At 37.3% G+C, this 26,446-nt stretch overlaps 1 protein-coding gene across 22 annotated transcripts in view; it reads left to right on the top strand.

Annotated features, from left to right (window-relative positions):
- Nucleotides 1–26,446, top strand: part of DLG2 (discs large MAGUK scaffold protein 2) — a 2,253,656-nt gene that overhangs the window by 1,610,427 nt on the left and 616,783 nt on the right. For all 22 annotated transcript variants that reach the window (XM_051821188.3, XM_089332011.1, XM_051821160.3 and 19 more), the window contains one exon: nt 3,843–4,012. In XM_051821188.3, the coding sequence (XP_051677148.1) occupies nt 3,843–4,012 (170 nt within the window). The remainder of the gene's footprint in view (nt 1–3,842; nt 4,013–26,446) is intronic.

Raw genomic sequence — 26,446 nt, 5'->3', positions numbered from 1 at the left:
TCGCTGTTAATGGAAAACAGAATTTCAAGGTGATTTGACCATAGTCACACAGCTGATTTAGAGCTGGGCTCAAATCCAGGCCTTTTGACTTCTAGTGTTGTGCTCTACATACGACACTAAAGCTGACTCTGTCATCTGCATGTTCAGGAACAACCATGATTTGGGCTCTGATTTGCTCATACTGGTAATTGACAATTAAAGGTTCCATGTGTACAGAGGGGGAAAAATTAGCATGGTTGGATGTAGCCCTAAAAGGCTTTTTGTTTGTTTTCTTTTGTTTGGAGTATCAACACTCCCTTTGAAAACCAATGTTTCCCTGTTAAATATAAGAGTGGGAATAAGAGAGGGAGGAGATGTACAATTTGGGACGTGCTCAATCAGACTTGCCCCAAATGGTGGAGTTAGAAATGTGCCAGGGGATTCCAATACAATCCCATCAAAGTGGCATGTACCAATACCATCTCACTAGTCCAAGTGATCAATTTCAGTTCACAATTGATCACACTGATAGGTCTAAGAGTCAAAGGGATCACATAAAGAAGACTAGTGTCTGCTAATACTAACTGATAGAATCAAAAAGGGAGAGAATGATCCAACATGGGAAGCAGGATACACAGCAGACTCACAGAATGGCAGATGTCCTAAACAGCACTCTGGCCACAGAATCAGCCCTTAAGGCATTCAGATCTGGCTGAAAAGCCCATGAGAGTATTTCAGGCATGGAAAGCCAAGACACTGTGGCAAAAAATAAAAAAAAAGAGGACCTAAATGAAAGATCTCTGCAAGTGAGATCCCAGTGGAAAGAACGGGGCGATCAAAGAAGGAGATACCTTTCTCTGAAGGGAGGAGAGAACTTCCACTTTGACTATGACCTTGTCTGAATAAGATTGAAGTTGGCGAACTCAAAAGGCTTCCATTGCCTTGGCAACTCATGACTAGAGCCTAGGGAGATTACTGATGCCATAAACAAGAGTGTCAAATAGTTAAGTCAACAACAGGAGTCACTGTGTACTTACTTCTCATGTGAGATCTCTGTCCTTAATGTGTTGTCCAATGTGAAGTAATGCTATAACTAGTACTGAAATAGTATTTTTACACTTTGTATTTCTGTGTGGGTGCAAACTGATGAAATCTTTACTTAATACATACTAAATAAATCTTCTGTATATAAAGAGAATCGAAAATGAATCTTGATGTGAATGGAATGGGAGAAGGAGCGGGAGATAGGAGGGGTGCAAGTGGGAGGGAAGTTATCGGGGGGGAAGCCATTGTAATCCATAAACTGTACTTTGGAAATTTATATTTACTAAATAAAAGTTTTAAAAAACCCAATGTTTTAAGATATGATTCATATTCTGATCATAGAGTGGCAGTAAAAATTATGTTTTTGTATTATAATATGGCAAAATTACCCACACCCTCAAAGGACCGGCTGCTGTAGAGCAGCAGTCACCAGTGATGCCTACATTCTCTAAACTATGGTAATTGGTAATTTTCCTTGATTTCTTTAAGTCAGTCAGATAGCAAATTTGTGTGTAAAACTATCAAAGCCATAGCATCTGTTATGATGCAGTAACTTCACTGAATCTTAGTAAATGAAATCTCCATCGCAGGATTTTCGGACTGCCCAGTGTTCTACTTAGACAAGAGTTTTTAGGACTCATCTTGTCAAACAGGCATAGAAAATTATAGACAATAAGATTGGAAAATTTTTCTGATACTTTTTGTATTATATTTCCAGTATGGTGCCATTGTTTTGAACTGATATGCATAGCATACATGAAGTGGTTTACAATATTAGATATTGTTCTCATTATTAGATATAGTCTCACTCCTCAAGGCCAAAAGGAGGATTTTATTGTTGAACTATAAATCAACAACTATTGTACTGCTACAAATAACTACCAATTATTTTGTGCTTATTACACAGCAGGGTCTGTACTAAGATCTTACTTGTATATCATCACATTTAATTTCCCCCAAAACCTTCATAGTAGATATTTCTGTTATATCAAATTTACAGATTAGAGTGTGGTGACTTAGAAGGTTAAGAAAATTACTCATGGTTACAAACTTAAGAAATGGAGAATCCCTTAATTGAGCTTAAATGTACGTTTTAATTCATGCAATAACTAATTTCTAAGTAATAGTTCCCATAAACAAAACTAGAAATTAGAAGGGGAAAGTGGTGAATGGAAGTTGTGTGAATAATCAACCATGTTCACTTACCCTGGGCAGTGTAGAAAATGGAATGAATGCTGAGGAGACCACATCTATAGTGACTAAGTAGGAGATTATGGAGGCAGTCCAGATGAGATATGAAGTTCAGTCAACCAGGTTGTAGCAAAGAAATGAAGAAACCTAGAGGGACTGAAAATATACCTTGCAGGTAGAGCTGGATTTCTGGTGGTTTTACGAAAGAGAAGTTAAGCTAGGGAGCCCATTATTTTTTACTCAGAACAATATGATGACCTGAATTGAGTAACACTAGAATGGGTGTGCAGAGTGAGGGAAAGAAATATTTCTCTTTTTGTTTTCAAAAGATTTATTTATTTATTTGAAAGTCAGAGTTACACAGAAGGAGAGAGAGAAAGAGGTCTTCCATTCGCTGGTTCACTCCCCAGTTGGCTGCAATGGTCAGAGCTGCGCTGATCCGAAGCCAGGAGCCAGGAGCTTCTTCCAGGTCTCCCACACTGGTGCAGGGACCCAAGGACTTGGGCCATCTTCTACTGCTTTCCCAGGCCATAGCAGAGAGCTGGATCTGAAGTAGAGCAGCTGGAATGTGAACCGGCGCCCATATGGGATACTGGTACTGCAGGCGGTAGCTTTACTCGCTATGCCACAGCGCCGGCCCCAGGAAAGAAATGTTTCTACTCTTTTTTTTTTTTCATTCAACAGTGTTTTATTTATTTATTTATTTTGGTGTATAATTCTCATACTTCTTTTGTTAACTTTTTCTGTTTTTTTAGAAACTGAATATTTTTATTTTTAAGTTCCATGTTCTTAACCATTATTAATGTTGTCTTTATCATAAACATAAAAGAAATTTGAAGTCTATAGCTATGTCACTGTAAACAACTCAGAAAGATTTATGGAGAGATCAAATTATTCTGTACTGTGCAAAAATGAAGAAAATTTTGACATAGAACTTGTCACTTTTCTTGGTTTTTGAAGTAAGTTCTGAGGAACTGGATTGTCTGAGATTCTCTTTGAACTCTGTTAAATCTAACTTCAATATATATTTACAGTATTGTGAGCTAAATTTGAGGGCAAAAAAACGCTGTAAGATAATTTGCCAGAAAGTGACCAGGTTTATTTTAGATGATTGAGTCATATGGTCTTTTTCTTTTTTTCTACATTTTAATGTTTTCCAGATTTTCTACAATTATTGCATATTACTTCTATAACAGTAAATTAAGAAATTGAAAAAAGTGAACCTATAAATAAAGCTATATTTTGTTAGATCTACATAATCCATAGTAATAAGATCTTAAAACCAAATTGTAATTTACAGTCAAACCAATCAAATAATCATGTAATTGTGAGGGACCTTGAAATGCATGTCATTCTAACTATGCTATATGGGATGCAGTCCCAGTCAGAGTGGGCTGCAGTTCTGGATGGGGTCTGACCAGTTGTGTGATCCATGGGAGAAAGGCTGGGAGTGGTGAGGAGTTTAAGTTTTTCTTGATAACTTTCATTTGAAATATGCTTCCAAATTTGGACATTTGAAAACTTTTAGACTCTGCCTTCCCGTATATTAAGATTTGATAATCATAATAATATTCCTTGAGAAGTATGCTTAGCCACTTCTGAGCCTCACCTCTGTTTCTTCCTCTCAGGGTCAATGATTGTATCTTGCGGGTGAATGAGGTCGATGTGTCCGAGGTTTCCCACAGTAAAGCAGTGGAAGCCCTCAAAGAGGCGGGATCTATCGTCCGGCTGTATGTGCGTAGAAGACGACCTATTTTGGAGACCGTTGTGGAAATCAAGTTGTTCAAAGGGCCAAAAGGTAATAAAAATATAAATAACTCAGCATAATATTTTGAGTGGTAAGACATTTGGCTAAAGTTTATGCCACAACCCATTTACAATATACTTTCTTCTTTATTCTCTGACATTAAGTGCTTATCAGGAGTCTTGAAACCTACTTTAGTGGTTTTTACAGAAGGTAAAAGAAATCAATACTCTAAATCTAAAACTCAAGTAAGGAAAAGATATGTTTTATATAGTAATGTCCTAATAAACAAGTCATTTGTATATTTCTATAAATTTTAATCTTGCCAAATTATCAAAACTTGACTAGCATAGTAGTTTTTTTTTAATTTTTAAGATTAGAATGGCAAATCCTGTTTAGCAAAATAGTAATGAAAATAATAATTAAAATAATATATTGATATATCAAATTTATCTTTTATAACATTGTAGTTTGTTTTAATGTTATAATAGTCTAGTATGTTGTATCCAACAAGTACTACATAAGTATTTTTACTTGCAATAGTCAAATTAAATTTAAATATATTTTCTGAGATGTTAACAAATTTCTTGTGGTTTTTGTAGTTACTCTGGGAAACACATGTATAAGAGATGAATCATCATACCACTTTTTAAGAATAATCCTCTGAGCTATAATGATTAGAATGATGACATTTAATATTAGCCTAAGAGTGCTTCAAAAAAAGACAATATTTCCAATATTTTAGCAAAATCTAAAAATGAACAGCATTTAAGTATTTCATAACATAATGATTTCATTATAATTATACCCTTTGAGTAAATAAATTATCTCTCCTTTGAAAATTAATGTCTAATGCTCTAAGTGATGCAAATTTAGAAACCTACCACTTTATCTAGGAGGCAGTACAGGATGCTTTGTAAGATCTCAGGCCCAAGAGGTAGACAGGACTGAAATTAAAAGTGGTTCAGCCTCTTACTAGTAGAGTCAGCTTAGTGGACCAATCTTCTGATGATCAAGTGGGAATCATAATGGTAGTATCTATCACACAGGATTTCTGAAAATTAAATATTTAATAACTGGCATAGGGCAAGCAGTAGAGCCTATTCATTAACAGTGAGGAATCTAGAGTCAAGGTGCCCAGAATGGAATCCTGGCTCTGCAGATCACTAGTTGTTCAACCATGTACAAATCACTTAACATCTCTAGGCTTTGACTGTCTCATCTACAAAATGCAAATAAAGCTAGTACTTGCTCCTAGAGATGTTATGAGTATTAGAATCATCAATGCACAGAAAGTGCTTAGATTAAGGCCTGGCGTGAATTGGATGCCCCAAAAATATTAACTATATATATATATATTATTTGTATTAGTATTATTATTTACTAATATATGCTTTCAGCCTTTGTAACAATTGCTTGGTAATGCAATGAATATACTAAGATACCTCTTTTGGGTTAAATTAAAATGCATTGAGAATTAAATCTTGAAGAAAAAATGCATTCTTATAACACAATCCAATGATATGTATGAATGACTTTCTATCCTAAATATATACTGAAATCATATTTGCATGGTGCTTTAAAGTCAACAAAGTGAACACAAAACTCACTAATTATTTTTATTAAAGCATACTTACTATGTATAAGTAATATGTAGCTATTTCTACAATATGATTAACAGCAATTATTCAGCATAATCCCAAGGCAAATACTAATTCTAAGCACTCAGCAAAGTATTATCAACCATTTAAAGATTTGCTGGTATCCGAGTAACTTCATGACCTCCAGCTGCTCAGCAGAGCATTTAAAGGCTCTAGACTATTAGTGACCAAAATTTCTTATTTTATTAGTAACATGCTTTTTAGATCTCTGCTTTTGGGACCAGGACCCCCGCTCTGCTGGTTTACTTTGGTTTGAGCTGTTTTCTCCTCTGAGCCTGGCATGTAGCAGGAATTGTCCTGGGACATGGAGAGAGGAACTGGAGATGTGAGTCAGGTATACCCAGGCAATAACCCAATGAAAGTACATAGCATGTGGGAGATGGGGTTACCCACAGACATTGTTTACTGAGATTAGGAGAACCGAGAAACTGTGGAAAATAACCTCACATCCTGAAAGCTGGTTCCTGCCAAACCTTGGAGGTAGATGTGAGCTAGTTAGGCCTGCTGGGATTGTGCTGAGTCAGTCATACTGTTTTGTACTGTCACAAACAAAGGTCATTGATAAAAACTTATTTCTCTATATTAAACTTACTGATTTCCAGGAAAGGAAACAGTCTAGTTTTGTTTTAAAATCCTAATGCCTATTCCAGTAACTTAAACACAGGAAAGTCTGAATCAGGAAAAGTCTGAATTATCTGATGATAATAATCTGATGATAATTTGCAATCTTAGCTTCACTTAATTGCCTGTAATTTTTTATTAAAATATGTTTGAAAGAAATTTCTACTGATGTTTAACTCATGCTATGTAAACTCATTCATGGTAGAGAATGAAAATGAATCAGATGTAGTCTGTGTGCTCAAAAAGTTCTAATGGGAAAGACATATGTACAAATAATTTTAACTCAAAGAGAATGAAGTCAGCTCTGTGATGAAGCTTGAGCAGTGATTTCAATGGGGCAAAAGGGAAAAATTGATCCAACCTAACCAGGAGAACAAAAATGCCCCAGATATTTTGAAATTCAACATGTGGGCACACATTTTTATCAGGCATTCTTTCATATATGCGTTGTTCAACAGTAAACATCAGCAGTCTAACCAACTGAGCTAATTAGATTCAGGTATTGGTATATAAAGAGCCCTCTAGATAAACAATTAAATCTGTAATAATTTATTAACTATTTATTTATTATGTACCTGGTATAGAACCAGACAGTAGAGATTCACAACAAAAATATAGATAGTTCTTGCTCTCAAGAAGATTAAGGGGAAGCATCCATTAAATAAATTGAGGAAACTACTATGAATAAACGCAAAGGATTGTTAAGAGGGAATGAATTAAATAATGAGTCAAAGGAGACTTCCATAAGCAAGTACCACTTATGCAAACCCTTGAAACATAAACTAAAGTAAATTAGTTCAAGGTAAAGAGTGGGAGGGAGCATTCCAGGCAGAAGTAAAAGTATGTGTGTATTAAAGTCTAAGGGTACAAAAGATTGTGATTTCTTCTAGAAGTCTAATGATAGGGCAGAATGACATGAAGGGACGTGGCTGAGGTGTGCAGTCACTCCTAGCTTGGTTGGCATTATTTAAAAGTTCATGACTGTATTTAAATGAAATGGGAACTCATTGCAAATTTTTAAATATGGGAATGTCATGATAAATTTTTTAGATCATTCTGACTACTTTGAAGAAAATGGATTGAAGGGCAAGAGCAGAGATCAGTTAGGCATCACGTAGAGCATGTAGAAAAAGATGAATGGGTTTGAGCTATATGCTGGAGATATAGTTAATGCCATTTAATGATAGATCTGTAAAAAATGTCCTTGATATTTTGATTGGGATTGCATTGAATCAAAATTGCTTTGGGTAGTATGGACATTTTGAGAATATTAATTCTTCAAATCAATTAACATTAAATATGTTTCCTTTTTTATGTTTTCTTCTATTTCTTTCCTTAATGTTTTGTAATTTTCATTGAAGCAATCTTTCACACCCTTGGTTAAATTTACCCCAAGCTATTTAATTTTTTTTAGCTGTTGTGAATGTGCCAGAGCATTTTATAAGAATGCTATTGACTTTTGTGCATTAATTTTATCTGCTGCCACATTGCTGAATTCTCTTATGAGTTTTCATAGTCTGTTATTGGAGTCTTTTGGTTCCCGAATACAAAAGATAATATCATCTGCAAATAGTGATAATTTGACTTCCTTCTCTCCAATTTATATCACATTTCTTTTCTTTTCTTTCTTCCTAATGGCTCTGGCTAAAGCTTCCAGAACATATAGTGGTGAAACTGGGCATCCTTCTCTAGTTCCCGATCTTAGTGGAAGGGTTTTCCGCCTTTCCCCATTCAGTATGATGCTGGCTGTGGGTTTGTCATATAATGTTTCAATAGTGTTGAAGTATGTTCCTTTTTTATTTAAGGGATAAACATTTCATGTGTTTGATGTATACAGATTTAGGAACATAATGATACTTCCACCTCACCCTGCTTCCCTCCCACACTCCCATCTTTCCTCCCCCTTCCTCTCCTATTCCCTCTCTTAATTTTTACAATGTTCTACCTTCAATTTACTTTATACTCATGAGATTAATCCTACACTAAGTAAAGAGTTCAACAAATACTAAGAATGAAAAGAAAAAATAAACACTGTTCCTCAACAGTAGAGACAAGGTCTGTAAACAACGTTTTTATTATAAAAGGATGTTGGACTTTATCAAATCCTTTCTGTATATCTATTGAGATAATCATATGGTTTTTATCCTTCATTTTATTGATGTGATGTGCCATGTTTATTGATTTGCTTATGTTGAACCATCCTTGCATCCCTGGGATAAATCCCACTGGGTCTGAGTGAATAACTTTTTGAAGCATGTTGGATTGGATTCAATTTGCTAGTATATTGTTGAGGATTGCATCTATGTTTTTGGGTATATTGGTCTATAGTTCTTTTGTTGTTGTTGTTGTATCTTTCTCTGATCTTGGAATTAAGGTAATACTCGACTCAGTGAGTTTGGAAGAGTTCCCTCTCTTTCAATTGTTTTGAATAGTTTTTAAAAACTGCTATTAGTTCCTCCTTGAAAGTTCAATAGATTCCAGCAGTGAAGCCCTCAGTCCTGGGCTTTTCTTTATTGGGAGGCTGTTTATTACTGATTCTACCTCAGTGTTCCTTATTGGTTTATTCAGGTTTTCTATGTCTTCATGCTTCAATTTAGGTAAATTATATGAGTCCAGAAATCTATCCTTTTCTCCTATATTTTCCAATTTGTTGGCATATAACTGTAATAATTCTTGGTAATTCTTTGTATTTCTGTAATATCAATTGTAACATTTCCTTCTTCATCTCTGATTTTATTCATTTGGGTCTTTTCACTTTTGTGGGTTAGTTGAGCCAATGGTTTATCAATTTTGTTGATTTTTTATTTCAAAACACCAACTCTTTATTTTGCTGATATTTTTATTTTTTAAAGATGTATTTACGTATTTGAAAGGCAGAGTTACAGAAAGGAGAGACAGAGATCTTCCATTCACTAACACTCCACAGATTGTGTAGTGGCTGAGATTGGGTCAAGAATTTCATTCAGGGGGCTGGCGCCGTGGCGCAGTAGGTTAATCCTCCACCTGCGACACCAGCATCCCATATGGGCACTGGTTCTAGTCCCAGTTGCTCCACTTCCAATCCAGCTCTCTGCTATAGTCTGGGAGAGCTTTAGAGGATGGCCCAGGTCCTTGGGCCTCTGTACCCATGTGGGAGACCTGGAAGAAGCTCCTAGCTCCTGGCTTTGGGTCGGCGCAGTTCCAGCCATTGCGGCCATTTGTTGAGAGTGAACCAATGGATGCAAGACCTTTCTGTCTGTCTCTCCCTCACTGTCTGTAACTCTACCTCTCAAATAAAATAAATAAAATTTAAAAAAAAAGATTTTCATCCAGGCCTCCCACGTGGGTGGAGCAGCCCAAGTACTTGGGTCATCCTCTGCTATTTTCCCTGGTACATTAGCAGGGAGCTCATTTTTGTATTGAAGATTATGTCTCCATTTAGATCCATTTGCATTTGTTCTGTAAAACTAGGTGCCCTAGCGTTGAGTTTATATTTATTTACTATAGTCACATTTCCTTGTTGAACTAATCCCTTAATCATTATATAATGACCTTCTTTGTGTCTTTTAACAATTTTTGTCTTAAAGTCTATTTTGTCTGATATGAGTATAACAACTCCTAGTTGCTTTTGATTTTCATTTGTATGTAATATCTTTTTTCCATCCTTTTACTGTCAGTCTGTGTATATCTTTTATTAGAGAAGTGTGTTTCTCATAGGCAACATAGAGATGGGTCTTGCTTTTTAATCCATTCAACCAGTCTCTGTCTTTTTACGTTCAAAGTTATTATTGATAAGTAATGACTTTGTCTTGCCATGTTTCCATAAATATTACTATTGTTTGCTTTGGTTCTTCTTTATTGTTTTAATAGGGAGTTTTTTGACTTCACATTCTTTCATGATGCTGATTCTTTCTCTCTTCCTGTGTGTAGTACATCCTTAAATACCATTTATAAGGCTGTTCAGATGGTGACAAATTCTTTCAATTTTTGCTTTTCTTGAAATTTTATCTCAACTTTAATCATGAATGAGAGCTTTGCTGGGAAAAGTATTTGGGGTTGGCAAGTCTTTGTCTTTTAGGAGATTTGGACTATATCTCTCTATACTCTCCTGGTTCATAGTGTTTCTGTTGAGATATCTGTTGTCAATCTAATGGGAGTTCCTTTAAAGATGATCTCCCTTGCACATTTTAGGATATTCTCTTTGTGGTTTACTTTTAAAAGTTTGACTATAATGTGTCACGGTGAGAATCTTTTCTAATCATGCCTGTATAGGGTTCTATGGCTTCCTATATTTGGATATCATATCTTTCTCCAATTTGGGGTAACTCACTGATATTGTTTCACTGAACATATTTTCTAAACCAGTCTTTTTTCCCCATACTTTCAGGAACACCTAAGCCTTGTATATTTGGTCCTATGATGGTACCCATAGATCCTGAATGTTGTTTTCGTTCTTATTTTTCTTCTTCTTTTTTTGTCTGAGATATTTAAAATAAACTACCTTATATATCAGATATTTTTCTTCTGCCTCAAAGACTGTTATTAAAGCTCTCCATTGTACTTTTTTTGACATATTAAATCATTTATTTCTAATATTTCTGTTTGGTTTTTCTTCAATATCTGTCTCTTTAGAAAATTTCATCTATATTCTATACTTATTTCCTTATTTCATTTATCTGATTCTCTGTGTTTTTGAATATTACACTCATTCTTTTGAATTTTTTTAAGGCATTTTGTTAATCTCCCCTTCTTCATAGTCCAACATTAATGCATTATTATGTTCCTTTTGGTGAATTATTTTGCCTTTCTTGTTCATATTTCTTGTGTTTCTATGTTGATTTCTATATAGCTGGAGGTTCTGCTGTTTCTGTATTTTCTGGAAGATTTTGTGAGTGTGTGTATGTGTGTGTGTGTGATTGAAGGCTTTATTCCTGGATATGTGGCTCTGGGGCTTGGTGGAATGCCAGGGTTTACACTTGATTTGTCAAAGTGTGTACTGGGTGGAGCCAGGGAACTCTTGCCCCAGTTAGTAGGTGGAGCAAGAGTCCAGAGTGACACCCAAGATGAGTGTGGTGGCATGCCTCTGGCTACAGTCAGTGTGGGGAGGGAACTTTGGAGCAAGCTGGTGTGTTCACTGTGCCAGCCATTCTCTAGGCCAGGGTGAATCAGCTGATTCATAGCCTAGAGTGAGTTCACACGGCCAGTGCACCTCACCCACCTAAGCATGGCATATCTGGAGTACCGACTCACTCCTCAGTGTCCTCAACCCCTCTTTGAGACCTATTCCCAGCTGCAACACTGGATTCTCTCAGCTCCTTTGCCTAGAAACTCCCAGTCTCGGGGTACAGGGGGTCTACTCTCCATCCTCCAAGATGCCCCAGCCCCAGCCCCAGTGGCCTCTGGCAGCAGCAAAATGGCCCACTGTTTCCCAAATTAGGACAAAGTCTACCTCTGTCACCACCGTGGCAAATTGAGTCTGGTGATTTGATGAAGGAAAAGGGAGGAGGCAATGCCTCTCTTCATGTAGCCTCATAGTCACCTAGACCCATGCCAATTTCCCAGTCCAAATTGGAAGTCAATGGAATTCTCCCTAAGGAAAGCCAACAGTGACCTAGGCCATAGGAGCGACCTTTCAGCATAGCCAGGAACGATGATGCTTCTTAGAAGTCAAGCACAGCAGGCAGCAGTGTGTTTGTCCTCTCTCCTCACTGCCCCCTGGAGTCTCTGTTCTATGCATATTCCACCTGAAATTCCTTTCAACCAGTTCCCCGGGAATGTGATCCCTCCTTTGTTTTTCTAGCATCTTTCTGTGGCTGAGGTCAATGTGGCATCTCACTATTCAGCCATCTTGGATGACCACTTAAGGTAAAGTATATCTGGGGTGTGTCAAGGTTAAATCCCAGTTTTTTAGTTGGAGCAATTTGTAAAATGGGGAAAACCATGAAGTACTCCTATGGAGAGATGATTAAGAATTCATTTTTGTACATGATGGAAGCCTGGGATGCACTTCAAAAAGACATTTCAAGGAGACAGGTACACAAGATCTATCTGGAAATTCTGTCATGTTAGTGTGCTATTATCCCTCCATAGTTTGGTGAATATCCGGATTATGAAAATATCTGAAAAATTGACTATTTCAATTCCCATCAGTAATTTTTAATATCAAAAATCATGATTATGGGCCAGCCACGGCTCACTAGGCTAATCCTTCGCTTTGTGGCTCCGGCACACCGGGTTCTAGTCCCGGTTGGGGCACCGGATTCTGACCCGGTTGCCCCTCTTCCAGGCCAGCTCTCTGCTGTGGCCCAGGAGTGCGGTGGAGGATGGCCCAAGTGCTTGGGCCCTGCACCCCATGGGAGACCAGGATAAGTACCTGGCTCCTGCTATCAGATCAGCGCGGTGCACTGGCCGCAGCGCACGAGCCGTGGTAGCCATTGGAGGGTGAACCAATGGCAAAAGGAAGACCTTTCTCTCTGTCTCTCTCTCTCACTGTCCACTCTGCCTGTCAAAAAAAAAAAATCATGATTATGACTACTTCAACTATTTTGAAGTAATAAACACTGAGTAAATCTGTTTTATTAGGCATTCTTAATACCAAAGTGTTTTTGGTTTGACAATTGTTTCTGTTTCTTTTTGCACAGGACAAAACAAAATTTTATTCCTTTCTGTTTTTTAGATTAACAATTAAAGGATTGTTTAAAATAGTAGTTTTAATTAAACTGGCAAGTTTCCAATTCCATGTCCTGTGTTTATTACATTATTTCAAAAATTACTAATTCTGATTTACTTGTAATGTAGCTATCTGTATTTATGGTAGTGCATGCCTTCCTATTATTCAGAAAAAATCATATGGTTGTAATTATGGCCACATATTTCAGTAATGAATATTTAATCAATATGAAAATATGATCTCAATGACTTTTTTATAAACAATATGTAAAAATTTATTCTAACCTCACAATTAGAAATTTGGTCATTTTGGCCGGCACCGCGGCTCACTAGGCTAATCCCCCGCCTGCGGCATCAGCACCCCAGGTTCTAGTCCCAGCTGGGGTGCCAGATTCTGTCCCGGTTGCTCCTCTTCCAGTCCGGCTCTCTGCTGTGGCCCAGGAGTGCAGTAGAGGATGGCCCAGGTCCTAGGGCCCTGCACCCAGGTGGGAGACCAGGAGGAGGCACCTGGCTCCTGGCTTCAGATCAGCCGCAGCGGGCAAATAGGGGGTGAGCCAATGGAAAAAGGAAGACCTTTCTCTCTGTCTCTCTCTCTCTCTCACTGTCTAACTCTGCCTGTCAAAAAAAAAGAGAAAAGAAAAGAAAAGAAAAGAAAAGAAAAGAAAAGAAAAGAAAAGAAAAGGAAAGGAAAGGAAAGGAAAGGAAAGGAAAGGAAAGAAAAGGAAAGAAGAGAAGAGAAGAGAAGAGAAGAGAAGAGAAGAGAAGAGAAGAGAAGAGAAGAGAAGAGAAGAGAAGAGAAGAGAAGAGAAGAGAAATTTGGTCATTTTAAATAGCTAAGGTGTCCATATGTGGGCAGTCAATTGAGAAATAAATGGGTAACCATATGTAGGAAGAAATGATTAGGCAAATCTATTTAGGTTTTCCAAAGCAATTCAAAACAAGCCAAAGAAGAAAATCTGAACTGTGTATGTGAGTCCCCCCAGGAAATAAGTTTACAATAAAAGCCTTTCTAGTGACTCTGCCAGAAACACCCTGTTCTAACTTTTAAGGAACTATATAACTAAACAAGGGCAAAATTTATAGTTCCTGTGGCCTATGCTCCAAAACCATAAAGCTATATAGGAAATTAGATGACTTTTTTTAAAATGCTTTCATCACTTATGAATCAGACAGCTGGGTTAAAGCTAAATTCTAAAACCAAAAATGTTAAAGCTACAGTTTTATTCAATATCAAAAGGTAGACTTGCTTGTGGCATTCTTCAGAAACCTTACTCACTAATAAAAACTGAATAATTAAGTTTTTCTGGCAACAAATTTCAGGAAGTCTCCATTATTGTTAAAAAAGGTTAAATATTTTCAGTTTTAGTTTCTTCATAGATACTTTTTTGCAGTTATAGACCTCAGTAACAGGGCAAATTGATATTGCAGTAAGATTGTAGGTCTCAAAAAAACACTAAGGGAATAAACTATTAAGTTCTTCATCAATAATCAGGACAAAGGCTGATCAAGTCACCATTTCTCATAGTGTCCATTTCAGTTCAACAGGTTTTCTTTTTGGTGCTCGGTTAGTTGTCACCCATCAGGGAGTACATATGATATTTGTCCCTTTGGGACTGGCTTATTTCACTCAGCGTGATGTTTTCCAGATTCCTCCATTTTGTTGCAAATGACTGGATTTCATTGTGTTTTTTTACTGCTGTATAGTATTTTATAGAGTACATATACCATAATCTCTTTATCCAGTCTACTGTTGATGGGCATTTAGGTTGATTCCAGGTATTAGCTATTGTGAATTGAGCTGCAACAAACACAAAGGTGCAGACCACTTTTTTGTTTGCCAATTTAATTTCCTTTGGGTAAATTCCAAGGAGTGGTATGGCTGGGTTGTATGTTAGGGTTATATTCAGGTTTCTGAGGAATCTCCAGACAGACTTCCATAGTGGCTTAACCAGTTTGCATTCCCACCAACAGTGGGTTAGTGTCCCTTTTTCCCCACATTCTCACCAGCATCTGTTGTTGGTAGATTTCTGCATGTGAGCCATTCTAACTGGGGTAAGGTGAATGAAACCTCATTGTGGTTTTGACTTGCATTTCCCTGATTGCTAGTGATCTTGAACAATTTTTCATGTGCCTGTTGGCCATTTGGATTTCCTCTTTTGAAAAGTAGGATAAGAGAGGGAAGAGATGTACAATTTTGGACATGCTCTATCAGACTTGCACCAAATGGTAGAGTTAGAAATATGCCAGGGGATTACAATGCAATCACATCAAGGTGGCATGTACCAATGCCATCTCACTAGTCCAAGTGATCAATTTCTGTTCACAATTGATCATAATGATAGGACTAAGAGTCAAAGGTATCACATAAACAAGACTAGTGTCTTCAAATACTAACTGATAGAATCAAAAAGGGAGAGAATGATCCAACATAGGAAGCGGGATGCACAGCAGACTCATAGAATGGCAGATGTCCTAAACAGCACTCTGGCCTCAGAATCAGCCCTTAAGGCATGCGGATCCAGCTGAAAAGCCCATGAGAGTATTTCAGGCATGGAAAACCAAGACACTCTGGCAAAAAAAAAAAAAAAAAAAAAAAAAAAAAAAAAAAAAAAACCTAACTGAAAGATCTCTGCGAGTGAGATCCCAGTGGAAAGAACAGGTCATCAAAGAAGGAGATACCTTTCTCTGAAGGGAGGAGAGAACTTCTACTTTGACTATGACCTTGTCTAAATATAATCAGAGTCAGCAAACTCAAAAGGCTTCCATAGCCTTGACAACTCATGACAAGAGCTTAGGTTGATTGCTGACGCCATAAACAAGTGTGTCAATTTGTTAAGTCAACAGCAGGAGTCACTGTGTACTTACTTCTCATGTAGGATCTCTGTCCTTAATGTGCTGTACATTGTGATTTAATGCTATAACTAGTACTCAAACAATATTTTACACTTTATGTTCTGTGTGGGTGCAAACTGATGAAATCTTTACTTAATTTGTACTAAATTGATCTTCTGTATATAAAGATAATTGAAAATGAATCTTGATGTGAATGGAATGGGAGAGGGAGCAGGAGATGGGAGGGTTGCGGGTGCAAGGGAAGTTATGGGGGGAGAAGCCATTATAATCCATAAGCTGTATTTTGGAAATCTATATTCATTAAATAAAAGTTTAAAAAGAAAGAAAGAAAGGAGACAGAAGGGGAGGGGTCACAGGCAGGAAAGGTTCTGTACGGCACAGAAAAGCTGGGAACTCACTGCAGTGGCTAGCGTGAAACAAAGTGAAAGCAACAGCAACTTTTAATTTCTTTTGAAAATAAAATCCTTTCCTGTGTAATCTAATAAGAAAAAAAAAGATTGTAGGTCTCTGTATTATACAGGAAATAGATGTAACTACAGAATGCACAAACTTTAGAAGTCACTATATTAATAATATACATTTATAGTGTACATAATTCAATCAAATAACTATATGTAATGAATCATTATATGTATATAATATTACTTCATTATATATAAATATATGTAATAATCATTGTTAAGGAGCCATTTGATCTATAAGTTTCTTAACCACTTTGTGTCTTACTTTCTCATCTGAAAAATAAATATACTTTAAGTATCTAATCCATAGGGTTATTTTCAGGATAAAAATTATAAATCCTTAATAAGTGTTTATATAATACTTTGTTCTTATCATGATTTATAATAATTGAAGAATGAATAGCAGTAAGGAACTCAGTATAATACCTTTAAAGAATCTCCTAAAGTTTTTTTTAAAATGAATAAAAAAGAACTTCCTAAAGTTTTACACAAGTTAGTCTCTTAGTATTAATATTTGATGAATTAATGAATGTTTATTAAAAGTTTTTATTTTAAATTTGAGAAACAGAGAGAGTGTGAATGAATAAACAGAGTGAGCTCACTCACTGCCATCCTCTGCTTCATTCCCCAAATGTCCATGATGGCCGGAGCTGAGCCAGAGCCACAACCAGGAGCTGGAAACTCAATCCAGGACTCCCATGGAGGTGGCAGGAACCCAATTACTTGAGCCCTCAGGCTTTCCTCCCAGAGTCTGCATTAGCAGGAAGCTGCAGTTAAGAGCAAATGCCAGGTATCAGAGAGCCTAGGCACTGCGTTATGTGATGCTGGCATCATAATTGCTTGGAAAATGTAGTATTTAGTAATTTCAGATTAATTTTATGTATTTTTGGCTTCCACATGAATATGTATAAAATATATTCCTGTATGGATATGTTCATGTATACATTATGTACTGCTTTGTAGCTCTACATAAATTTATTTCTAATGTGTCTGAGTTTTGTGCTTTATAAATCTATGTTTTAAAATATACATATGTATATATGTATTTATTTTTCCTTTTGTTTCTAGTTTTGACATATATTTCAGTATGTTCCATGTATAGAAGTATCCTCAAACATATTGCTAACTAATATCTGATGTCTCCTTGGCACAAATTAGCATCACTTCTCTCTTCCATGCGGTCTGCTCCTAATTCTGAACTTTCCATTTATGCTAATAAATGTCCCAGTCATCTAAAATAAAAAACTCAATGTTCTTTTCCTTGGGTTCACTCTTCCTCACTGCCTTTATTAAATGTGACATCATATCTCTTGGAATTCATTTAAAACATTACTAATCTTTTTAAAATCTCCACCACCATTATTGTGATATTTCTGTCTTCATGATATCTTGTGTGAGCTACTGTAATAGACATCATTGCCAGTCTCTCCTTCCCATACCTACATAGCTCTTCTAGATTAACCTTCAAAAAATCACAACTTGATTAATGATCATTCCCTGATCAAAAGTATCCAGTGATTCTTAATTTCTACTAGGTAAAAATCTAAATTTCTCTCAAAGAAGTTCATACCCTACTATCTATGATCTTCTCTAGCCACAAAATTCTATTTCAGCTTTCTCTTTTTTTAAAAAAAATTATTTATTTATTTTGAAAATCAGATCTGTAGTGAGAGAGGAAGAGACAGAGAGAAACCCTCCATCCTCTGGTTTACACTTTAAATTGCTACAATGGGCCAGAGTAAACCCAAGATCCAGGAGCCTCCTCCAGTCTCCCATGTGGGTGGCAGAGGGTCCCAGGCACTTGGGCCATTCCCCACTGCTTTACCCAGACCACTAGCAGGGACCTGGATTGGAAGCAGAGCAGCTAAAACACCAACTGGCGCCCACATGGGATGCAGCATCACAGGTGGCAGCTTTCACCCGCTGTACTACAACATTGGTCCCAAGGTCCTCTTTTATAATCCCCATCCATGTAAACCAGACTCTGTACTATTTTAAATATATACCATACTCTTTCTTCTAAACCAAACAACCATTGTTCATCCCACTACCGGGTTTGGATGCCTCCCTTTACTATGGTGAATACTATGTTGACATTCTATCCATCCCCAAGAGGAAGTTGAAAGCTACCTTCTTAAAAAATAAGTGTCATTAATTGACAACAATCAGAAGCAATCTTCACAGCTAAGAACTTCCAAAATATTTTACTCCATCGATTTATGTTCATTTCTTTGTTACAAGGCTATCCATGCAACCCATAGGGCATGGAAAAGATAGATATTAACAACCTAAAATAAGGAGATAAACAGCCAATTATTCTAACGTTTAAATTCACTTTTTTTTTTTTTATTTGACGGGTAGAGATATAGACAGTGAGAGAGACAGACAGAGAAAGGTCTTCCTTCCATTGGTTCACTCCCCAAATGGCCACTACGGCCGGCGCTGTGCTGATCCGAAGCCAGGAGCCAGGTGCTTCCTCTGGTCTCCCATGCAGGTGCAGGGGCCCATGCACTTGAGCCATTCTCCACCGTCTTCCCAGGCCAAAGCAGAGAGCTGGACTGGAAGAGGAGCAACTGGGACTAGAACCCGGCGCCCATATGGGATGCTGGCGCTGCAGGCGGAGGATTAACCAAGTGAGCCACGACGCTGTGTTTATAAGCTCTACCATGGCTTGTGCTAAATTTGAAACATTTAGTGAACACTTAACAGGGAAGTAACAGCCCTAGGTTGAATGTAGGTCGCAAATCTGGGTAATTTACTACCCAAAAAATGGGGATTGGGGGACAAGGTAAATCAAGAACATCGATGCAGTGTGGCAAAAGGGAAAAGAGAATGACCAAGATGGAGCCGACGATTGCCCTACTGAGAAGAATTCTGTATGAGGAAACCATTGAATTGGAAGCTTTTTTGCACTCCTTAAAGGAACATCTGTATGATAGATTGGAGGAAAACAATATTTGAAGCATCTGGTATATTATCTAACAATCTGATTAACCAAAAGCCAATTTGTAAATGATTCAAAAGTTTTTCATAATAGTCCACATGAAAGATTTGTTATCCAACTTAGTTAAATATCAACTTGACATGCATCTGATAATGCAGAGGAGTTATCAAGTATCTAACCTAAATGAAATGTACCAGATTTTTCATTTGTGTATACTGATTTACTTTATGTAAACTATTCTTGCTCTTCTACCTGCTCCCATTTTTTCTGTCTCTGAAGTCAACATAGCCAATGTGAAATATCCCAGCATTAACACAGGAAATTCTCCCAAAGATTTTTGTAAAGTTGATTATTCTAAAACTTTTTTGTACGTACAGACCTAGAGCTACTTATATTGAACACATAAGTGTTCACCTAACATCAAGTGAACAGAACAGAGAGCCCAGAAATTACTTGAAAAATAAATGTATGTCCTTATACTTGGTACAGAAAATGCCTATGCTGAAATTCTTTTAGCTGGCTATGGATCACTTTGCTAGCAGCATTCTTTAATAAGCCAGATTTACTATTACCTAACTTGAGGCATTTAATTTTGCAAAGTTTTTAATGATCTAGAATCCAGCTGTTCACGACCAAGCAGCTTACCAGATAACCAGTAGAAACCAAAACAATGCTGCACCCAAACTTTCACTGGCCTGAGGGGCATGATGCTTTCCCCATGTCTTGCCATGAGGTGAATTATAGTGTGTACTCATTTTTTTAGTGCATGGGCAAATATGGCCGCAAGCACAGGGCAGTTTATCTTTATTAAGACCCATTTCCTGAGCTTGAGTCCCACTGGTAGGCGGACCTGCTTCTGATGCAGGGCTGTTCTGAACAATGAACTGGCTTTTAAAAGGTACAATGGCAAATTTAACTGGCATGAGGTCTCAAAACACTGCATTTTCCTTCTTCGTACTAAATTTTTTTCAGTCCTTTCGAATTACCAAAATTGTTCCCTTTGGTACACAAAAGGATTTTCCTGAGTGCATTTGTAGTATAGCCTTTTATTGGAATATAATACACACAATCAGAAAGAAAATGCTGAACTATTTGTGTTAAACCAGGGGAGCAGTCTTCTCAGGAACAAATTGCAGCTAGATCACCACTCTCTGCCCACCAAAGAACAAACAGTTTTTTCAAAGAAAAATTTGTGAGCTCACCTTGTTCCCCAGCACTGTTTTATAGGTTTTCTTGTGTATATACATGGTTAGTTTCTGATTATTTCTGGATATAGGATACATGCTTCTGGGTTAGGAGGCTTTTTCTCTAAGCTAATATTTGATCAATCTTCATAATGATGTCTGTAAATAATTTCTCTCTTGAGATCATGTAGCAAATGACCTAAAATAAACTACAAAATTGTCACTGCAATCCCTACTGTTGTGTACATTATAATATTCTGGGAGAGTACCACTTGATTATATTCACAAAGCCTTTTGGAAATTAAGAAATGGTGCCACTCTCCATTTAACCTTTGACGCTAACAGGGCCATTGTTTCTCATTTGCCATTTAAAGCTAAATCCATAATTTTCTAACAATTTATCATCAATAGCTCTTTGAACAAATAAATGTTAAAATTATTTTACCATGATTTTAACTCATAATTTAAAGCACTGTATTCAAAACTTTATTATTCATGCAGAAAGCCCTATAGATAGCTGTGAATATTTACCAATGTGAATATTTACATATATGGCACTTTTTAAAGTTTTGAAAGAAAATATGTTGCTATGGTACATTCTATGATTGCAACTCTTTTTAATTTATGGCCTGAAGTAAAGCAATTTAGTGTATAGGCTTTATGATTTGGAGTTAGGACCTAAGTTTAATTCCTCGCCTTACCTATCCTTTAATAGGCATGTTAAATAAAGATATCTGGTAAATCTCAGTGCCCAGTAAATTTTAAGGTGTCTCCTTTCATGTTTACATTTTTAAAAACAAATATATACAGAAAATAATTATCCATTAACTCAATAAATATTTTCTTTAAAAACATTTATTAGGTTAGGCAGTTCTAAATACTAAGTCACAGGACTGAGAATAAAGAAACTTTGGCTTATCTCCCAGGTAGCTTTTGAAAACATTGGCATTCACATAGACTGATGTAATGCAGTCTTTCCCCGCTTACTGTCTCTTACTTCATGCTAAGTTCATCACAGTTCTTTAGGTAAATCCATTTGGAATCCCCGACTCATTGACCAATGTACATCAAATTTTCCTCCTTTTATGGGACATTGAGATCTAACAAAATTAAAGCTTACAGCATTTTTTATTAAAGGACTATGATTACTAATTCCATTAAGCTGTCAGTGAAAAGCCTGTACTACATAAACTTTATCTCTGAACACAATTCAATTGCATACCTTGGGCATTTTATCTCATATAGAAAATATAATGAGAATAATGTTGCTGTTAAAATCTGTTTTTAACATCCATAAAGAAAGCCAGCTTAAATATATTTTAAATATGGTTGTCAGGGGTTATATAGTTTTGAGATCCCACCAAGAGTTCACTAAAATTTGGAAATTTGAGCAATAAAAGCTGATATTGGGGAAGATTGAGAATTAATGAGCAAGTTTGAAAATTAACACTCAAACATGAAAATCTGTTAGGAAGAAAGAATAGTAAAAATGACACAAACAAAACACTAGGCACATTTTTCCAGCTGAATCAGTGTCTTGAAATGGTGAATAAAGAAGGGATGTGTGTGTGTGTGTGTGTGTGTGTGTATGATCTGTTCAGTATAGACCATTAGTTATATGGAGAAATAGTTGCTTTCTAGGAACCTAAAAAATATTTGTTGAGTCTTAAATGAGTGGTTAATCAAATTGAAAATTTTAGCCTTCATAGTTCCATTCATTTGAATAACCAGAATGTAGTGCCAGTTTTTAAAATAATCATAACAATTTTGACATGTGATAATTCTTATGTCTCAAGTATTCCAGTCTCTCAAATGTATAAATTCATTCATGTAATTAGCAAACCATTAATCGAACACTCTCAGAGTACAGGACTAATAGTTAAGATAGAGACATATTTTGCCCTCAGAGGGGATGATGGTGTATTGTGTGAAATGTACATATACAGAGATAATAAGTAATATAACCTTATAAATATATACACAGAATTTTATAGAGAAAACTCGAGCATGACTTCAATGTCTGCTTTAATACTCTGGAAAGAAACAGCAGTAGCTGTTTTCACAAAGACTGTTTTAATCATTGTAATTTTTCTCCCTACAAATGAGCTGAGAGTTGGAATTCTCCTGAAATTGTCTGTTAATCCTATTTCCAACCTCCTAGCTACAATGGACAGTTCTTCACAGGAGAGCTCTTTGGATATTGGGAGCCTATTGTCAAATCTCCTCTTAGGCCTTTCTTTTTTAGACTGAGTACCCCAGTTCATCAATCATTCCTGATACATCATGATTTTAAGATCCTTTATTTTATTGTTTCAATCCTATGAATTTGCCAAGTGTGGCAAAATCATAACATGTAAATAACAATGCACATAACTTTATATAAAGATTCTTTTATGTGCTTTTAACCATAGAACATACTAAGTGAATTCTATGTGTGAACTCCATGGTCTTTTTCTGTTAGTGCGGTATAAAATCCTGTTATTTTTTTCTAAGAATCTTTTTGTTCACCTTAGATTAGAGAAAGTTAAATACTTCAAGTGTACTATGAGATTTATTATATCCTATTTTAGAATAATTGATTCTCAAATATAAATTTATATTTAGTTATAGTGAGTACATTGTTGGACTGTGTCTACCATCAGGATATCATCCTTAATGTGTTCAACTCTTTTTTTTTTAAAGATTTATTATATTTATTTGAAAGACAAAGTTAGAGAGAGAGAACCAGAAGGGGGTGGGGGGTCTTCCATCCACTGGTTCACTCCCCAAATGAGCCACAACATCCAGAGCTAAGCTGATCTGAAGCCAGGAGCCAGGAGCTTCTTCTGGATCTCCCAAGTAGGTGTAAGGGCCCAAGAATTTAGGCCATCTTCTACTGCTTTCCCAGGCCATAGCAGAGAGCTGGAATGGAAGTGGAGCAGCCAGGGCTCGAACCTGCACCCATGGGGATAGCAGTGCTGCAGGCTGGGGTTTTAAGCAGCTGCGCCACAGCTGTCCCATCTCTTCCTCATTTTAGTCAGCCTTTCCTCATGTCTGTGAATCACAAATGGCTTGAACATAGAATTGTCAGAAATAGAATGGAATTTATCCGGTTTTATCTATTACCCTGCATATGTAGATATAAAAGTGTGTCCCATGGATATAAGGAAAGACTGGAAATAGAAATCATGGAAAGGTGAGGATAAAACTGATGACGATAGGTCAAGATTTCCACCAAACTGAATGTATATAGCGTTTATGAACTGATTTTAAAGTGATGAGAGCAGATGAGTCTTTACTGGCTCACAGAAATCCCCCTCCAATAACTCACAAAATAAAAAGGCATAGTGAAAATCAGTAATAGCTGGCCGGCGCCGCGGCTCACTAGGCTAATCCTCCGCCTAGCGGCGCCGGCACACCGGGTTCTAGTCCCGGTCGGGGCACCGGATTCTGTCCCGGTTGCCCCTCTTCCAGGCCAGCTCTCTGCTGTGGCCAGGGAGTGCAGTGGAGGATGGCCCAGGTGCTTGGGCCCTGCACCCCGTGGGAGACCAGGAAAAGCACCTGGCTCCTGGCTCCTGCCATCGGATCAGCGCGGTGCGCCGGCCGCAGCGCGCAGGCCGCGGCGGCCATTGTAGGGTGAACCAATGGCAAAGGAAGACCTTTCTCTCTGTCTCTCTCTCTCACTGTCCACTCTGCCTGTCAAAAAAAAAAAAAAAACAGTAATAGCAATGATGAAAAATGTTTCATAGCAGTGATGAAGGACAACTTGACTAAATGCACTTAAAATACCAGGACTGAAGAAAGAAAGGAAAGGAAGAGAGACTTAAAAAAAGTTTCAGGTGTGATCACCATTTTGTTCCTTTCTTGAAAAAGTACCGGTGATTGACAAAATCCTGTGACTTCTCACTGATATCACAAAATCCGCAGAGGAGTACATGGAGCTGGTAGCCTAATAGCCTTCTGGTTTTCAAAGAGTAGCTGAAACTTGCTGTTGGGAGACCCCACGGAGGGAAAGGTGAGCAGTAATGCTGATATTCTCCAATGAAAACATAAGTTCCGTAGCCATACACTGAATCTGAGAAATTACCCAAACTAGATGGACCTTGACACCTTGTAAAATCTCAAAGGCATCAGATTTCACGTGTTCTAAGAAAAACAGCACAGTTGGGTAAGCTTTACTGAGCTCCTCCAACTCCTTCCCCAGCTATTGTCCAGGCACAGCAAGTGATTTACTCAGCAAACACTGTCACTCAGGAAAACAAGAGATTGTAAGTTGGAAGGAAAAGGATAAACTGATGGTCCTGTACACTAAACCAGAGCAAACAGATGTCTAAGTGAGCTGCCCAACCATGAACAGGATGAAAATGCCTCCTAACTCTGTAAACATACTACAATCAAAACCAAAAAGAAGCATCATCATTGTAATCTAATCTATTAAGCACTTCCAATGTGTTAGGCAATGTTCTAAGTGTTTCGTAGGGATATCTCTTTTAGTCCTTTTAAGACACTCTGTATGGTACTTTTATTACATTTACAGATAGGGGGATTCAGCACTAACTTGACTGAAATCACACAGTGGTTACAAGCCACAGTGCAAATCATTGGTGTGTGGCTCCAGAACTGCTATGAACTCTGTGTTAGTAGGAAGAAAGCAAAAGGAAGAAAACAAGGAAAGAAAAATAACAAAGAGCTCAGCGTATGATTCAAAGGACAGAAGAAAATTAGTCATGCGTCATGCTACAGGGCAATTTGAAACAGTAAGTTCAGGGGCAGGCATTAGCAGCAGTTAAGCACTGCCTGAGACATCCACGTCCCATATCAGAGTTCCTGGGTTGAAGTCTGAGGCTGGCTTCTGATTTCAGTTTCCTGCTAATGCACACTCTTGGGGGAAGCAAAGGATGGCTCAAGTACTTGAATCTCTGCCACCCACATGGAGACCTATATTGAGTTCCAGGCCCCTGGTTTTTGCCTGGGGCAGCCCAGCCAATGTAAGCATTTGAGGAATAAACCAATGGATATAAACTAGCTTTCTCTCTCTCTCTGTCTCTCTCTCTTTCTCTCTCTCTCCCTTCCCACCCATTCCTTCTCTCTCAACCTTTTAAATGAATAAAAATAAAATAAAATAAAATAAAAATATAAGTTCAGTGAAACAAGCTGAAGTATTAAATGGTAAAATCCAGCCGGCACCGTGGCTCACTAGGCTAATCCTCCGCCTTGCGGCGCCAGCACACCTGGTTCTAGTCCCGGTCAGGGTGCCGGAGTCTGTCCCGGTTGCCCCTCTTCCAGGCCAGCTCTCTGCTGTGGCCAGGGAGTGCAGTGGAGGATGGCCCAAGTCCTTGGGCCCTGCACCCCATGGGAGACCAGGATAAGCACCTGGCTCCTGCCATCAGATCAGCGCAGTGCGCCGGCCGCAGCGCGCCGGCCAAGGTGGCCATTGGAGGGTGAACCAATGGCAAAAGGAAGACCTTTCTCTCTCTCTCTTTCTCTCTCTCTCTCTCACTGTCCACTCTGCCTGTCAAAAAAAAAAAAATGGTAACATCGTAGAAGGAATTGCAAAGAAGGATTCCATATCAGAGGAACACAAAAAAAGGCCCAAATAATAGCGTTATGAAACTTCTGAATGTATTACAAACGGTAAAAAGAAATAAATAAAATAAAAGGGAAGAAAACTTTAAAAGTATACTGAACAAGAACTATAGAGTTTTGAAAAAGAGATATATTGGATACTTAGTCCATACCCAAGTGAGGGTTCAAACAATATATCATCATTCGTGAAACCTTTTTAAAATGTTTTTGCCATAACTATAATTCACATAGTTCTGTACATAAGATTGATTATAAATGGAAAAAAAAATCTTGATTTGTGATGGTAAAATAAAGGAAATCATCAAAATTATTTTTAAGTAATAAAGGAATTCAGTAAGATGGTCAAGTATAAAATTAACATAAAGAAATGAGTATCATATAAGTAGGTAGACAAATGTAAACATAGTTACCAAATAAAAAATATAATGGAGAAGATAAAACATTTTCAGTAGCAACAAAAATAATAAAAAACTAAGAATCAACCCTTTTTTACACATGTGAGAACTACAAAGGGGTGTCAAGTGGTTCATGGAAGAGTGGAATTTAAAGAT

The sequence above is a fragment of the Oryctolagus cuniculus genome, chromosome 1 (assembly GCF_051225735.1).
Source record: "Oryctolagus cuniculus isolate XC-2025 breed Fujian yellow rabbit chromosome 1, ASM5122573v1, whole genome shotgun sequence".
Taxonomy (NCBI): Eukaryota; Metazoa; Chordata; class Mammalia; order Lagomorpha; family Leporidae; genus Oryctolagus; species Oryctolagus cuniculus.
This window is presented reverse-complemented; position numbering and strand designations above follow the sequence as displayed.